The following is an 18,624-nucleotide window of genomic DNA, read 5'->3' as shown; positions in this document are numbered from 1 at the left end:
CCTGTACAATGCCTACAGAGCTGCAATGCATTACTGGGATGGGATTTCCTTCAGATTGGTGATGTCACGACAAATGCATTAGATACAGGGTATCCCCCACACTGCAAAACCTTGTCCCCCCTTCTAGTAACCAAAGTCATGCACATGACACCCTGTGCCAGCTGCTGGAGGACACAGTGCCTTGACATGTCCTGGGAGAGGGGTCTGCATGATCTGGATCAGGAAGAAGAGACAGGACCCCTGAGCTGCAGGTAGGGACTTTGCAATCTATGGTCAGAGGAGGTGAAGGGGGCATTTTACAGGTTTAGTATGGTCTCTGCCACTGGAAGACACACTACAGGACTATAAAGAGTTAATGCCACTTGCAGCTTAGCCATGCATACACTGCAGTGTATAGCAGGACACAGGGGCAGATGTAGATCACTTAGGGGTGTGGGGGTACCTGTGAGGGTCCGGGGCCCCCAATTATGCAGGTTTATTTACACTGTGCACAATAATAACAGGCTACTAGGCCGGCATTTATTTATTATAGGTGTCAGCGGTGCCATCTGCTGGCGGCCGGTGGGAATTACACAAATAACTAGCAAACTACAAAGTAACAATAATAATAAAAGACACCATAATATTATTATCATTTACTTACAACGCCATTAATTCCATAATGCTGCACATTCCTGAAGGGGTTTACATACATAACAAGTACAAAAAAAACAAAACTTACTAGATTGCCATTATGATACAAGCAGGAATGAGTATGCCAGACAATGCCATTTTAAATATGTAATGTAACTCATTGATTTCCTCAATAATCATTATTGATTGTGTAGTATACCCTGTGGGATAAATCATTCTTATATCTTGTTCTATAGCAAAACTTGTATCCCAGTTTTCTTGTGTAAAAAGACATAAAAAGTAAAGCTATTTTATTCAAAAAGTTTTTTTTTCTTCTGCTCCACCTTTGTCACAACTCAACACAAGAACTGGTGTTCTGAAGATGCTAAAAATAACACACAAGACCCCCTGGGTCCTCATTTTTAGCATTTTCAGAACACTATTTTCTGAATGACTGAATTAAGAGATAAAATGTTAGTTTTAGTGAATCTTCGGTAATTTCCATAAATGAAGAAAGAAAGGAAGGAAGGAAGATGTTTGGATTTATAAATCACAGTGTTGTATATTGAACAAACCCTTATACACACAGTGATGTCACAGTGCATGGATAATACACACAGTAATGTCACAATATAGGGATTATGTTCGTAATGATTTAACAGTACAAGGATAATGCCCGCTATGACATCATAGCACTGGGATAATGCACATACAAAAAGATCACTGTGTACACTGTGACATCACAGCATAAGATCACTCATTACATCCTAGGTCTCAGTGGGCCCCCTTAGTTGTTGGCCCACGTAAGAGCTGCTGTGTTTGTTACCCTGGTAGTTACTCCCATGGAGGAATTCTTGGCAATGCCACAATCTTCAGGGTGTTCCCATAGCAACTGAGGATACAGGACTGGCATGGGGCTTTTACAAATTGTGGTGGGAGGCAAATTATTCAGCCAGAGACTATATGATTACTTTCTGACAACAGAAGACTTTATAAACAGAATAGTGAGTGCAGCTCTAGAGTATAATGCAGTATGTCATGCAGGATCAGCATAGGATAGGTAATGTAGGTGCATAGTGATTCCACCAGCAGAATAGTGAGTGCAGCTCTGGAGTATAATACAGTATGTAATTCAGGATCAGTATAGGATAAGTAATGTATGTGCATGGTGACTCCACTAGCAGAATAGTGAGTGCAGCTCTGGAGTATAATACAGTATGTAATTCAGGATCAGTATAGGATAGGTAATGTATGTGCATAGTGACTCCACCAGCAGAATAGTGAGTGCAGCTCTAGAGTATAATGCAGTATGTAATGCAGGATCACTATAGGATAAGTAATGTATGTGCATAGTGACTCCACCAGCAGACTAGTGGGTGCAGCTCTGGAGTATTATACGGTATGTAATTCAGGATCAGTATAGGATAAGTAATGTATGTGCATGGTGACTCCACTAGCAGAATAGTGAGTGCAGCTCTGGAGTATAATACAGTATGTAATTCAGGATCAGTATAGGATAAGTAATGTATGTGCATAGTGACTTCACTAGCAGAATAGTGAGTGCAGCTCTGGAGTATAATGCAGTATGTAATGCAGGATCACTATAGGATAAGTAATGTATGTGCATAGTGACTCCACTAGCAGAATAGTGAGTGCAGCTCTGGAGTATAATACAGTATGTAATTCAGGATCAGTATAGAATAAGTAATGTATGTGCATGGTGACTGCACTAGCAGAATAGTGAGTGCAGCTCTAGAGTATAATGCAGTATGTAATTAAGGATCAGTATAGAATAAGTAATGTATGTGCATGGTGACTCCACTAGCAGAATAGTGAGTGCAGCTCTGGAGTATAATACACCATCAATAATATAATGTATGTACACAGTGGGAGAAATGTGTTATACCTTGTATGCCCTGAAAGAGGGGATGGAGTGAGTGAGACTAGTGGCAGGCCCAAAAAGATTTATGATCATTTATGCAAGTTCACAGGAGTACATGATGCTTGAAATCTACGCCACTTATGAGCTGACATAGGTGTCAGTGCAGGCACACGGCCTTGTGATGGGTGCCCAGGTTTTTGAGGAGGTGTGCACCATTGCAGAAGATATGAAGACTGGCGCTGAAAATGCCATTCTTAATAAATCTCCCCCAGTGACTCCACAAGCAGATTAGTGAGCACAACTCTGGATTTGTAGCTCATGATCAGTACATGATAAGCAATGTCATAAATCGTACACATTGGGGAAATTTGATTAAGAATGGCATTTCTTAGGCCAATCTTAATCAGTATCCCATTAGCGAGAGATGCACCTGAATTATTAATGTAGGTGCATAGCAGGAGGTCCCATATGCCAAAATGACATCTATGCCAGTCTGGAATTGGCATGGATTTCAGGTACAACATACTCCAGTTTTCTGGCAAGAGTTATAGTAAATTCCCTGCTCACTTTTTTAAAATGCAAGTGACGTGCAGAACAATATGGTGCATCTTTAGCACAAAAAAGGAACATGCATCAAATATGCGTCACATCTACACTAGAAAACTGAGCAGATAGGTTAGTAAATTCCTCAGTGATTCTGCCAAAATAAATCCTGAGTGGAGATCTGGACGATAACACCGGATGTACCTGCGGATCAGTACAGCATAACTCATACATGTGAAAGAGGATTTTAAAGCTACGGTATGTTCACATGGTGGAAAATAAAGAAGATTTCCTCTTCATTTTCTGCCGCCATATTGGCCACAGTCTAGACTGCAGGGCATCAGCATGTAGCTTTCCATTGATGATTCGGCTCAAAGGAATTGGCCTACTCAGCAAGGAGTCTCAAGCCGTAGAATATATGGCAAGATTTTTACAGCACCCTGTGGCGATCTCTACTTTCCATTGAAAACAATGGGAGGCAGATTCTAAGAGGAATCGAACCTTAAAACAGTGACAAAATGCCAGTGTGAACGTACCCTAAGGGTTTCCTGGGCTGGAACCAATTTTGATACTTGATGACCTGGAGATTTTACTGACCATGTGGTTTTCTCCTTCAAGGAAACCATCCAAGTAGAAATGGAAGGCTCAAAGCAAACCAGAGTTTCTCGGCCACATAAGATCAGCGAGTCTTCAAAGGTACGAATTTTTATTTAGTGCCTCCGAATATGCATGCTGGGGAAAATATAGGCTGGGGTCCTACGGGCCGGAAACACCACAGGAAAAATCGCAGAGTTTTACAGTATCTTTACAGTGGATGGGATTCATGCGAATTCCATGCCCACTTTGTGTTTCAAACCACAGCGTGGACACACTGCAGTTTCCAAAACCAGTGCTGTTTTGGAAATTGCAGCATGTCAATTATATTTACGGAAAGGCCGGTGGCTTTCCCGTAGATATAATGGTAACAGAGTCCCCAGAGGAAAACTCTGTGAACTTTCTGTTCCAAGTGCTGCGGGAAGAACCGCGATGCGTTCCCGCTGCAGTTTTCCCCACAGCGCTTTAGCACTGTGTATCGTCCCGTGGGGCCTTAGCTTTACTTATCTGGATTCAAATTTAGACTATATTAAGAAGATGCACCAATTTCTTTTGACAGTGGTGTAGACTGTGTGATAAGTTTTGTGCATCTTTCTAGATATATACCAAATGAAATAACTGGCTTGTTGACGTGTACAACGTGTACATACAACATCTTATCAAACATTTGTAATATAAATAAATATATATATAAATAAATAGAGATGAGCGAGTAGTATTTGATCGAATAACTCCCCTGCATAGTTATTGGAGTACTCGGTCAAATACCATGTGGTAAATGTGGGAAAATTCGATGCCCCTCCCACCTTCCCTGGTGTTTTTTTTTTTTTTATACCGTCCATTAACTATGCAGGGGGAGGTATTCGATTGAATACTACTCGCTCATTTCTAAAAGTTAAGTTATATAGCTACATCTAACTACCCCTTCCCCTTGTTGGGGCCAGGTTCCAGAACTTTTGGTCTGTAATTATTTTTGTATTTACTTCTTTTGCTATAGTTTTTCATATCTGCTGAGATTTTTATATACATTTGTATATGCATTATATCATTTTTATATGTAAAATATACTGTTAGGGCATTATTTATGTACTAGTACGATATATGCATACAGACCTTGTTTTTGAGCTGGGAACCTTTGTCTGTGTTGATATTATATATAAAGAAGATGTCTGATAAGTTTTTATACACATTTTCCTGTGTACTGTTTTTCATTGTAGTTTATCTTGCTTTATATGTTTAGCCTTTTTTTTTTTATTTTGGCACATATGTGGACCAATTTGGCATATTTTAGGCCAGTTTCCTTTAGATAAGTGTACAGTACTCTACCAAACACTACAGTTGGGAATAAAGCACTTGGATTGAGATAGAAAAGTTAACTTCAGCGGCCTCTCTATAAGTCTCTGTTTCATTCTGTCAGCTCTTCTTCCCTCTTCCCCTTTTCATCTATGGTCAGTCTGTCCATCTAATTGCTCACTGAGCTGGCAGTCTGTATCGTTCTCCCAAGACGGAATTAGCATAGAGTTCAGGATAAATGAACAACTTAGAAAGTAAGAAGTGGAGTAAGTGGTGTTTTCTCTGTTAAGGTATATTACAACATTTCTTATATTCCCCTGTACTATTGATGTATGCAAAGTGACCCTTTAATATTCATTGTTACAGAAAGAGATTGTTTCCCCTTAAATAACATTTTTTTATTGTTTCAATAGATATATAATAGCCAAAAGTCAATTCATATAATTTATCTGGGTCATAGTTTGTTTTTCTAACATGTCTTTCCCTTGACATGAAATAAATGATAAAATTCTGCTGGGGCAACACGGTGGCTCAGTGGTTAGCACTGCAGTGCTGGAGTCCTGGGTTTGAATCCCACCATGAACAACATCTGCAAGGAGTTTGTATGTTCTCCCTGTGTTTGTGTGGATTTCCTCCCATACTACAAAAGACATACTGATTGGGGGGGGGGGGGGGGGGGAGTACATTGTGATCCCTACATGGGGCTCACAATCTACTTAAAAAAAACGCTGCCAGTCTGAAGGGGGAGTTTAGGAACATACTGTTTATACCAGGGGTAGGAAAATGTTTTTGGCACACATGCTATAGACGGTAACACTTCCTCTACTCCAACAGTTATACCGATGGATTGACCTTTCCTGTCTGGTTCTTCAGAGACTTAATGAGCAAAGGCAAAATGGGCACTTCTGTGATATTGTACTGGTGGCTGATGACCAAAGAGTGCCAGCTCATAGGAACTTTCTGTCAGCCTGCAGTGACTACTTCAACTCTATGTTCACCATAGGCATGAAAGAGGCACACCAGAAGGAGGTGGAGCTGGTCGGAGCGTCGTTCATAGGCCTTAAAGCGGTTGTTGACTTCCTGTACACTGGTGATCTGACGTTAGATGGAGGAAATATTGACTACGTCCTGGAAACCGCCCACCTTCTACAGATCTGGAAAGTGGTGGACTTCTGCTGTGAATATCTAGAGAATGAGGTTAATGAGGAGAATTATTTGTATCTTCAGGAATTGGCTTCTATCTACAGCCTGGAACGTCTGGGCTGTTACATTGACTCATTTATCCTGCACAGCTACAGCACCCTATGCTTTACTACTACTTTTCTGCAGAGCATCCCTTTGCAGAAACTTTGCTTCTACCTGACGAGCAGTCAGGTGCAACATACCAGCGAGCATGACCTCCTGCAGTCCGCATTACAATGGTTGACTCATTGTCCACAAAGAGAGAACCATGCTTATCAGGTTCTTCAGAACATCCGGTTCCAGCTGATCTCAAAGAGTGAACTTTTGCATAGAGTCAAGCCAGCTGTAAGTTCTCTTCTCCCAAAAGAATCAAACTGTGATAGTCTTGTGGAGGAAGCCATCTATTACCACAACAACGTTGCAGCACAGCCCTTGCTCCAGAACATCCGTAGCACTTTACGTATAGGGACAGAGCGTCTCCTCTTTGTGGGTGGAGAGGTTTCTGAACAGTGTCTGGAGTTAAGTGATGATGTTTACAACTTGGACAGTCAGAAGGAACAGTGGGTATCAGAGACACAGCTCCCTGCAAGGAGAAGTCACCACTGTGTCACTGCTCTTGGCAATTTTCTCTATGTGGCTGGAGGAAGTTTCTCAAGGGACAATGGTGGGGATGCTGCATCCAACCTGCTCTACAGGTATGATCCCCGCTGGAGTCAGTGGATCCAGGTGAGACAATTCATGTAGATGTAGCTACACCATGCCACATCATATTAGTGATTAGCTGAACTGTACCAATACTGAGCAGTGATCACAAAACAAAATGTTGCATCAGTTAAAGGGCATTTCCAGAAGCAATGACTCATGTAGCTCAATAAAGGACCTCAATAGGTTTGATGGTGGCCCTGGATTTCTAGAATTTGAAACTGTAACAAAATCTCAGCTTTAAAAATTATTTAGTCTATACAGTGCTTCATCCTCAGGATGTAAATTTTAATTCACTGACAGCAAGTAAAAATCTTGCAAATTGAGAGGAATTGAAATGGAATGTATATGAGAAAGCTGCAGAAGTTATCATTCCAGTGGCCCAGAACTATTATATTAATCTATACTTCCTACTCTTAGGATATTGAGTTCCATTTCTTCTTCCCAGTGACACCATATCCATTTGTGACATGACCATACTGAGCTGCAATACCAGGCATAGCTGCTATACAATGTACAGTGCTGTGCTTGGTAAGTAGTGAAGTAGCCACAGTAATTAGATAATAGCCAACCCCTTTAATTAGTCATTGTTATGCCAGCTCTTTGTTTTCCCTGGCATTCTGCCTTTCTTAACAGACCTTTATATTCTATTCTGGCTCCTGTCTCTTTAATTATTAGTTTACATCTGTTTACTTCCTCCAGCCTATCCCTGTGTATCTGTAGCTATACAAGGGTAAGTTCACACAGGGATTTTTGGTCAGGATTTTGAGGCTGTATCCACCTCACAATCCTGACCAATCCTGCCTTTGAAATCAATGGGAGCCGGAACAAACCGTCTCCTGGAAAAAGAAGCGAGAAGTTCATTCTTCAGCCTGATTCGCCTCGCGATTCGGCTGGAAGACACTCCCTCCTCCCGACTAAGTCCATTAATTGGGTCTAATCCAGAGCAGAGTGCGGCTGCCTGTTTTTTGGACTAGAACCTGGGCATCCAGTCACGTACTCCGCTCCGGATTAGGCCCAATGAGTGGGCTTAGTCATGAGGAGGGAGCGTCTTCAGGCCGAATTGTGAGGCGAAACGACCTGAAGGATGAGCATCTTGCTTCTTTTTCTGGGAGCCAGCTTGTTCTGTCTCCTGGAAAGAACACCTGACCGGCTCCCATTGATTTAAATTTTTGGTCAGGATTTTGTGGCGAACACGGCCTCAAATTCCTTACCAAAAAACTCTGTGTGAACTTACCCTAAGTCTGTGTTTTTAGTATCACCCTGGCTGAGCCTTGTCTTGTGTTGATATCCATGCATATGCATTCGGTTTTATTCTGGTGTCTGTCTGGCCATCCTGTTTGGTAATTTTGTGTGAATGAATCATGCTCAGTTATTTTTATGCCTTTGTCTGCCTTGATTTTATGTTTGTCCTCTTGTGTTTGTTTTCATCCGTTTTGGTCCTGGGCTTTGTGCAGTACACTTTGTTAGCTGTCTGCCCCTGGGTTTTCTGCAGCATATTTTATACCTTTGGCCCTGTGGCACCTGCTACCTGTTTGATTTTAGCTTGTTCGCCTTCAGTCCTGTTTTTAGTCTCAGCTCTCATTCTGTGTTTTTATCCTGTATCTGCGGTGCTCTGTTTCTGCGACAGTAAAAAAATAAAAAAGTAAAAAAGTTTAAATAATATATAACAATTAAATTAATTCTAAAAAATTAGCAAAACCATTTCCTATTTCAAACCTTTTAACAGCATCGCTGTGTCCATACTATCCACAAATAAAGTCATATATGTCATACATTGTAAAAAAAAGAAAAGAAATACATCTATGTGCAAATTCATGTGCGTCCCTTCAATAATAAAAAGTGATCAATAGCAATAGTGATCAAAAGTGAGCAATAAAAAGTAATCAAAAAGTTGCACATACCAGAAAATGGTACCAATAAAAATTACAACATCTTCACACGGCTCCCAACAAAAAAGAAAAAAAAAACCTATTAATTCCAGAATATAGTATCCCTCAGCGATTTGTTTGTTTTCAGTTAAGTGAGCTGCTTTATCTAGATATATTTCCTATTCGCAGGTGGCCTCCATGAATCAACATCGAGTGGATTTCTTTTTAGCTGCAGTGTCTGATAAACTTGTTGCTGTTGGTGGGAGGAATGAAAACGGCGCCCTGTCTTCAGTGGAAGTCTACTGCCCTCAGCTTGATACTTGGACCTATGTATCTGAACTGCCAAGGTGAATCTGATGTTTATTTTACAGTGTCCAGGAATTATTACCGGCTTTCCCGAATGACATGTAGATATGCAGCGTAAAATGCTTCTTGTCGCATGTGTCAGTTTTCACAAAACAAGTATATGTAATATGGGAGAGTAGGCTCAGTGGTAGCAGCAGCGGACCCAGACAGTCAGAGACAGACACAAAAATCAGGTATCAACAGGTTTTACCTTGTACCTTTATTTGGCAAAACTGCCAAAAATAAACAAGCCTTAACTTCAGGCAGAAACAATAAAACAAAACCTGCTCGGCTGAGCTGCTAACTAAACACCGATTCTCTAACTATACGTGTGGCTTATTTCAGCCACACAGAAAAAAAACAACAACAAAACAGTGGCTGTGATTCACTCAGGTCTCTCACCAGAGGTCAGGCTGTAGAGACAGAACTCGGCTCCTCCACTCTTCTCCAGGAACTGCCTAGGACTGAAGTCTTGTCAGGCTTTATAGGCCTATAATGAGGCCCAGCTCCCAACTGAGCTTGAGAGCTCCTTCCTGCTGTAGGATAAGAAGTAGTTAAAACCACAGGTGAGGTTTTGCTACATTCCTGAAATGCCCTCACTCACCACACATACGTGAGGAACCTGGGGGGGATATAGCATCCTTCCAAGACTTTACCTGTCACTTTCTCACACTGAAGCTATAGGTAGCGAACATGGTATAAACAGGGACAATAACTAATTGCCGCAATATACAACATTCAGCTCCCTTTAATGGAGAGTAGGCAAAATTCTAATGCTGTGAGTTTATTGGCTGAGACCAAAGTAGACATCCTATATTTAACAGGTTTCAATGACATACATGCACATCACATTTGGGTTCTAGTTCCTGCTCTGCAATGTACATGCTTGTCATATGATTACACAGCCCTGCCTGAACTGCAGGGATCACAAATAACTCATATCCCCACAGTTTAGAGGCAGGGTTTGTGACAGTCAAAGCATCCAAGTTATGGACAGAGGGAAACAGTTATCCATGAAGACAAAAACCTGGTGTATTCTATACCCTGAGGGGCAACATAATCCAATCAAGGGAGCCAGATGTCCTCAAATCGAGCAAATGAATCACTGCGAGTAGCCTCTATTTGTTCTTACAACATAATAGGGTTAATTCTATGTAACACAGTAGGGTGGGATAATCTGGGGGTGGGCCATTGGGATGCAATATGTATGTGGGAGGCCATAGTAATATAGTGAAGGAGGCAGAACATCTTATTAATACCTGGAGGCTTATCTCCCAGAAGAAAAACTGAAGGTAGTAATTCTAAGGCCGGGTTCACACGGGGTTTTTTGGTCTGGAATTTGAAGCGGAGGCCGCCTTAGATTCCGAACCATAAAACGGGTAACTGCGACTGGAAGCCGACGCAGGGCAGTGGCATCCAGTCGCGGCACTCCACTCCGGATTAGACCCAAATGAATGCGCCTAGTCGGGAGGGAGTGTCTTCAGGCGGACATCTGCAGCTGAACCGGCCGCGGTATCTGTCTGAAGAATGAGAATGTTGCTTCTTTTTTCTGGGGGCTGGAACAGACCGATCGCAGAAAAAAGAAATGACTGTCTCCCATTGATTTCAATGGGAGCCGTTTTTTGGTCAGGATTTTGAGGCTGTTGCACTGCACCGGCATCCAGTCGCGGCTAGCCATTTTTTGGACCAGATTCTGAGGCAGCCTCCGCGTCAAAATCTGGTCCAAAAACACCTGTGTAAACCCAGCCTAACAGACCTTGATTTTAACATCAGGATCACTTAATGTGTATAATTGTCCATTTTTATACCGTTTGTTTTTTTGCTTATTTTTTTGTCCTGCTTTCAACGGACAGTATAATGGATGACCGACCTTTAGCCATAGATATCAATGTTAAAAAATACAGGACGCTTTACATCCATCATAAATCTGTTATTTTGAGTGGACACAAAAGTCCTGCACCCCGTTTTATTATTTCCATTAAAGTAACAGATATATGACAGGTCTGGTGAAAATGATCACTAACGGACAACAGATCAAATACCATTGAAATCAATTTATGATGGATCTGTTAGTGTACTTTGTTAAAAATTTGTAACGGATGCTAACGATGCTCTCTTAAAATATATACCTGTGGTCTTCTATTGGGAGATGTCTTTAAAGTGAGTCTATCACTGGCCCCAGCTACTATAAACTGCTCCCATACACTGTAGATGATGTTAGCAGAATAAAACAATACCTTTCTTATGTTTCAGTGCTCCAGAGATGCAGCGGAAAATCAATTTTATTTTTTATTCAAATGAGGTTCTTGAAGCGCAGGAGTTTTCACTAAACATGCACATCCTGAATTCAGTTTGTCCCCTTGGGTAGTGGGAGGATCAACCTATAGTAGTGATGATGCAGCAGTGCTCAGTAATAGAAGAAAATTCCCCCTGTGCTCCAAGATCCTCATTTGAATAAAGAATAAAAGTGCTTTTTTTATACATTCCTGGAGTTCTGAAACATAAGAAAGGTATGGTTTTTATTCTGCTAACAGCATCTACAGCACTAAGGGAGCACTTTAAAGTAGCTAAAAGGTAGTGATAGAATTCCTTTAAAAATTGCCCATAGAGCATACATAACACCACAATGGGAGATGAAATTGACTCAGGATGTTCTAGGTGTGACAAACTGATCGCAGATCATCATCGCTACATTTGGTAGTGTCCACAAATACTATCTTATTGTATATCTGCAACCGCATGCAGAAATATTCTGCACACCTGGCTGCTGCCAAACATTACAAGACACCATCTATTTTTGGAAAAACTAGTCTTTTTTGTCAAAAATCGGCTGGGTAGATGTTTCCCTTCGAAAAGATGTATGGGTGAAAAAGATACCTGGCTACCAGTCATCAGACTGTTATTTGTCCATATTAAACAAAGAATTAAAGATTATTGCTGATCCACTGCTTGGAACAGAGCCTTATGATATAGGATATCCTGTGCCTGCGATACTCCTTCCATTTTTTGCAATCTTTTTCCATGATATGGATGGAGTCCTGAAATTTTTGGAGATGTGGGGAGTTGTTGCCTTACATGTCCTCAAACAGTTTCTCCCCGCCCTTTCCTTTTTTCTCTTTCCCTTCTTCTTGCGCTCTGTGCCATCCCCTTCCAAACTTTGTTTCCCTCCCACTCCATTAGGTTTGCACCTAGAGATATAATAACATGTAGAGTACAGTTGATCAGTAATTGTTCTGGGGGACCGTGATGAATCATCCCCCTGATGGACTGCTTGGAATGCTGCTTGACTTGCTTCTTACCTTGCCTCCTCCTTTCGCTTACCTAGGCTCCCCCCCCCCCACCCCTGCCTCCTTTTTATATACCATCCCATCCTTTCAACATAGATGTGATGTCTGTTTTCACTTTGTTTTTGCATATCTAGTTATGAATAACTTTAATAAACACAAGCATTAAAACAAGGCGGCGGTCTCAGACCTAATATTTATTGGGTAAAATATTGGTATCTGCCTGGTGGGGATCCAACATCTGGGTCTAGTAAATATCAGCTGGTCGGGCTGCCACTAAGTATCAGGAACTGTATACATAGTACATGGCTGTGACTAAAAGCATAGCTGCAGTTTCCTGGCGCCACTTCTACAGTGTACAACTCTATATTTGTACAAGTGAGTAGAGTTTCCTAGCGCCATATACTGTAGCGGGGTTGAGGGGGAACAAAAACTCTGCTCCCATTTGCTTGAATAATAGCAAAACTAATTTCAGTCATATATCTTGTACCCATCGTCTGGTGCCAGGAGGCAGGCCGATTAGCTAATCGGTGGGGATCCAGGGGTCGATAGGTCATCAGTATCCAACACACATGGGGTCTGAGACCAGCTCTTTAATAAACGCTAATCAAAAATGTTATGTACCCTAATATAATACCACTAGAAAAATATACCTCACCCTGCAAGAAAGCGCTCATATTTCTAAACTGAAGGGATAATAGGAAAGTTAGGGCTTGTGGAAAGCAACAATGACAATATAAAAATAATAGGTAGATCCTAAAAAGATCATTTAAATTCATGAAATCATTGTATAAGAGGCCATTCTGCTTCTCATACAAGGCGAATAGACTTTGGGGCAGATTTACTAAGAAATCTATGCCACTATGTTGGTGAAAAAAGTTGCAAACTTTCATAGGGTGTTTTTATGCTGTCTTCAATATACAATCAAGACCAGTCATCCAAATGTAAATACACAGGAAAGACGAAAAAAATCAATGGATCCGCGCTTACCCTTCCAACGATTTTTATTCAGCATACAATAGACAACACACAACGCGTTTCGGGACACAACCCGTCCCTTTCTCAAGTGTCCGTTTTTGTCCTTTTAAAACATTAGCAAAATATGCTCTTTTTATAGCAATATCGAACTACCGGAAGTGGTTTGTCTCCGTTTCACTTCCGGTAAATAAACTATACAAACATTTACCACAAATTCAAATTATCACACAGATGGCTTAGTAATGTATACTACCTTCATTGGTGGCATTCCGGAATGTCATTCCGAGGGCATGTCTGCAGCAAGCCCCTCAAGCACTACATACACTGCGAACGGCACCATCGGGTCCGCAGTGGAACGCATATGCGCTCCACCAAACCGGAAGTGTCAAGAGCGCATGCGTCGGAAGAAGATTGTCCGGCTTTCACCATACGACTGGTGGAATGCAACTGCGCCCCAACTACCTGCGCATGTGCCAATCAGCTAAGCTGAATGATGGAAATTTGCACATATGTCAGAAGTGAACTACAAATGACCGACTCGCTCCCAGATGACAGGTAAAACGCATCAGGAGAAGTGCTCGAACACCCAAAGTATCGATCAATTTAACCATATCTTACATGACTCAAATACATATGACTAATAAAGCAAAAAATTGGCTCTATGGTTTTCAGATGGTTATTTATATGCACCGAAAATAAGTCTAGAACCACGGGGCGTTATTACAAAGATAGCTAGCTATATAGTTTGAGAACAAGTTGAGAAAAATGAGGTCACTTTTTAAAGGTATGTTTGTTTATATCTTTATATTTTTATATCTTTATATATTTTAGTATCTATTTTTAATAGTCATATATTTTGACCTGAAAGGACTTATAGATTTGTGTGTTAAATATTTGTTATTATGTGACAAACGTATATGTATGCGTGTATATATGTGTGTGTATATTTATGTATATGTATGTATATATTGCATTATGCTTTTTATGCCTTTTTAAAAGAACACTCAAAATTTGTATAATTTTAAGTATTTATGTAGACTTGAAATACTAGGCAAATTTTTTGCTTTATTAGTCATATGTATTTGAGTCATGTAAGATATGGTTAAATTGATCGATACTTTGGGTGTTCGAGCACTTCTCCTGATGCGTTTTACCTGTCATCTGGGAGCGAGTCGGTCATTTGTAGTTCACTTCTGACATATGTGCAAATTTCCATCATTCAGCTTAGCTGATTGGCACATGCGCAGGTAGTTGGGGCGCAGTTGCATTCCACCAGTCGTATGGTGAAAGCCGGACAATCTTCTTCCGACGCATGCGCTCTTGACACTTCCGGTTTGGTGGAGCGCATATGCGTTCCACTGCGGACCCGATGGTGCCGTTCGCAGTGTATGTAGTGCTTGAGGGGCTTGCTGCAGACATGCCCTCAGAATGACATTCCGGAATGCCACCAATGAAGGTAGTATACATTACTAAGCCATCTGTGTGATAATTTGAATTTGTGGTAAATGTTTGTATAGTTTATTTACCGGAAGTGAAACGGAGACAAACCACTTCCGGTAGTTCGATATTGCTATAAAAAGAGCATATTTTGCTAATGTTTTAAAAGGACAAAAACGGACACTTGAGAAAGGGACGGGTTGTGTCCCGAAACGCGTTGTGTGTTGTCTATTGTATGCTGAATAAAAATCGTTGGAAGGGTAAGCGCGGATCCATTGATTTTTTTCGTCTTTCCTGTGTATTTACATTTGGATGACTGGTCTTGATTGTATATTGTTTACTATGGGGATCCTTGCTGCTGAACAACCCTCTTGAGTGATATTGTTGTTTTACACTTTAAATACATATCACAAGGTGATTATTTATTGCCCTAATCAGTGATTAAGATTTCAACTATTTAGGGATAATGCGCTAGGTATTGCGCGGTGCTCTTTGTGTTTTTTTCTTAATGCTGTCTTCGCCACTTTTCAAAAGATGGTCATGGGATGGGCAGCGAGGTTGTGGGGCGGGAAGCAAATTGGGACCAATTTTGGGTAGAGTCGGAGTCAGAAAAAAGTTACTGGCTCTTTCAACAGCTGAGCTGTTGAAAAATGGAGTTGGAGACGGTAGTTTGGGCTATCGATTCCACAACCCTGCTGGGTAGACCCACCCTGTGCCTAATTCACTGCCATTTGGGACACTTTTGTGGCATAAATGAAAACAGTAATATACACCAGATTTCTGTCAATCTGCATTCCATGGAGAAAAAGGCCTGCTCCTTTTCATGAATCTGGTGAATCCTCCACCATTGATTGCATTATCAAGCCAATCTTAATGAATTAGCGCCTGTCAATGAATGAAAACATTGTAACAAGCAAACGTTGCCAGCCACTGTATGTTTCTTCTCAATAAAATCTTGAAAATGATGAGGAAATAAAAGTCTTTCTTTTAAATTATGCAATAATGAAGTTTTATTTTTAGAAAAAATAAGAAAAACTCATCTCTATGACACGTTCCTTCTGCAGCACCATGATGCAGGAGACCTGTAATATAAAGTGCTTACTGGGTCCATTTATCACAGTTCTGGGATAAGCGGTCTTTAGCCTCAAGCTTTTATGTTCTCTGAGCAGAAACAGCCAGTCTTGATAGAAAAGATAAATCTTGGAATTGAGAATGAATACAGGGACCCTGCTTCCAATTTTCAATGAACTTCACCTTTCCCAACATGTATCCGTCATACTGATGAAGGTCATGTTGACCGAAACATTTAATTTTGGATGCAAATAAATGCATAATTCTTCATGATTCCCTGTGAGTGCCAGAAATTCCTTTCATATGCAGGTTAAAGATAGAGAGCAAGCTATATCCTGCTGCATTCTTATCTAAACTGTTGTAAAGATATACTAGATCCTGCATAATATAGTCAAACATGAACAAAGAAACTCTAGACTTCAGGAGTCCACCGGCCCTGTGATAGGCAATTAATATGTAAACTAGAAGAAAACCTTGCAATAATTTCTTTTATTATGACACTGCTTCTATATTTTAGATTCACATATGGACATGCTGGGTCTGTACACAAGGACTATGTCTATATCTCTGGAGGACACGATTACCAGATTGGGCCCTATCGAAAAAACCTACTGTGCTATGACCCTCGAGCTGATGCCTGGGAGGAGAGAAGACCCATGACCATTGCCCGCGGCTGGCACAGTATGTGCACTCTTGATGACAGTATATATGCTATAGGGGGAAGTGATGATAACCTGGAGTCTATGGAACGGTTTGATATCCTCGCCGTGGAGTGTTATAGCCCCCAGTGCGATCAGTGGACGCAGGTTGCTGCATTACTTCAGCCTAACAGTGAATCTGGGGTGGCCGTTCTGGACAATAAGATTTATATCTTAGGTGGATACAGCTGGGAGAATACGACTTTCTCAAGGACTGTACAAATCTATGATAAAGAAAGGAAGAAGTGGGTGAAAGGGACTGATCTACCTAAGACAGTTGCTGGAGTGTCTGCCTGTGTGTGCATGCTGAAAAACCGGAGCTACGATAAAGCTAAAAAAACAAAAATAAAGAGACAGGCAGACAGGGGCCGATGATGGTCTGACCTATGGCAGAGCCCATATGTAGTGCTGAATATTTCATCCCACCCAACTGGTGCCTGATGCTTTAAGGGGTTATCCCACAAAAAACATTTATGACATATCTATAGGTGATAAATATATGATCACTGACTACCCCATTGCTGGGACCCACTGATCACTAGAACAGGGGTGTCTTGTCCATTACTGAAGAGCTTGAATGCAGTATTGGTTATACACGCACCTTGTTGCTCTGTATGACGGCTGTGGGACACACTCACATCATGCTCAGCCCTGGCAGCGTTTCCAACACGGTCCAAATGACGTTATGAGTATCCGTTGCCCGGCTCAGCGTGACGTAGCAGAGAGACGAGTATCTACCGGCAACAGAGCAGAGTAGTACAGCGGCCACTGAGCACCAACCCCGACCATGGGCCTCACCATCTCCTCACTTTTCTCCCGGCTGTTCAGCAAGAAACAGATGCGAATCTTGATGGCTGGTCTTGATGCAGCCGGTAAAACAACAATCCTGTACAAGCTGAAGTGGGGAGAGATTGTCACAACCATCCCTACCATTGGTTTTAATCTGGGAACTGTAGAATACAAAAACATCTGCTTCACCGTCTGGGATGTTGGTGGCTGGGACAAAAGGAGACCCCTTTGGAGGCATTATTTCCAGAATACACAGGGCCTCATTTTTGTTGTAGACCGTAATGACAGAGAGCGAATCCAGGAAGCTGCAGAGGAGTTAAAAAATATGCTCCAAGAAGATGAACTGAGGGCTGCCATGTTGCTGATCTTTGCCAACAAACAAGATTTGCCCAACGCTATGGCCATCAACGAGATGACCGACAAGCTGAGGCTTCAGGCTCTCCGCAACAGGCCTTGGTACATGCAAGCAACATGTGCAACTCAGGGCACCGGTCTGTACGAAGGACTGTACTGGCTATTGAACAAGCTCTCAAGCGTTAAGAAGGGGCGACATTCAGCAGAGGACACAATGAGTAGATGTGGTCTAGGCGCGTAACATCCAAACTAGTTCTAAAATGGTATAAAAAAATGGAATGGAGGTAGCAAACACTCAAAAAGTTTCCAGATTCTTTTGATGCTGGTTATTTTTCCGAGCTTTTCATATTGCTTTCAGAGCAATGTGGCTAGACAAAGCAGAAAATAATAAATTCTCCCTTATGTGAAAGTGTTTTTCTGGTTTTACTTATCCTTTACATGCCTGAAATAATTATTGCTATAAATTTCCAAAACCAGACACGCTGCAGTTTTTACCACAAAGTGGATATGGGATTCGCAAGAATCCCATACACTTTGCAGTTACTGTAAAATGCCACGATTTTTCCTGCGTTGTTTCTGCCGTGGGCAAATCACAGCGTTTCCGACCCATGGGGCCTCGGCCTAAGGCTACATTCACATCTGTGTCAGAGTTTCTGCCGTGATCTGCCTGTAACTGCAGTTTTAGTGGTCTGCCTCTCCGTTGTTCCGGTCCCCTGACAGACGGAACAACGGTGAGCCACTGCTGGTGTGAACTTGGTGTAAGGCTAAGGCCACATTTATGGAAAAGGTTTGATTTTTTTGTTGCAAATTTGCAGCATTTTTTTTAATCTAATGCCAGGAGTGGAGTTAAAAAATGCTGCAAAATCTGCAACAAGAAACATAGATATTCTACAACAGCACTGTAGGTCAATTTGTGTGCATTTCCCTGCAGATTTCTGCTGTGAATGAATGACACCACTTTGATGTTCTGTAAATGCTTCAGATTTTTG

The 18,624-nt window shown here is 41.4% G+C and overlaps 2 protein-coding genes across 2 annotated transcripts; both read left to right on the top strand.

The window, feature by feature from the left end:
- KLHL36 (kelch like family member 36) lies at positions 1-17,155 on the top strand. The gene is made up of 5 exons (XM_075282174.1): positions 1-251; positions 3,656-3,733; positions 5,759-6,832; positions 8,869-9,026; positions 16,312-17,155. The coding sequence occupies exons 2-5, from the start codon at positions 3,674-3,676 to the stop codon at positions 16,865-16,867; spliced, it is 1,848 nt and encodes a 615-aa protein (XP_075138275.1). The 5' UTR covers positions 1-251; positions 3,656-3,673; the 3' UTR covers positions 16,868-17,155.
- A 61-nt stretch (positions 17,156-17,216) lies between these two features.
- Positions 17,217-17,994, top strand: LOC142213720 (ADP-ribosylation factor 4-like). The gene has a single exon (XM_075282175.1). It carries the CDS (start codon positions 17,280-17,282, stop codon positions 17,874-17,876), a length of 597 nt encoding a protein of 198 aa, XP_075138276.1. The 5' UTR covers positions 17,217-17,279; the 3' UTR covers positions 17,877-17,994.
- Positions 17,995-18,624: the final 630 nt, after the last annotated feature.

The sequence above is a fragment of the Leptodactylus fuscus genome, chromosome 7 (assembly GCF_031893055.1).
Source record: "Leptodactylus fuscus isolate aLepFus1 chromosome 7, aLepFus1.hap2, whole genome shotgun sequence".
In the NCBI taxonomy this organism is placed as follows: Eukaryota; Metazoa; Chordata; class Amphibia; order Anura; family Leptodactylidae; genus Leptodactylus; species Leptodactylus fuscus.
Note: the sequence above shows the minus strand (reverse complement) of the source record. Positions and strands in the feature narration are given on the sequence as shown.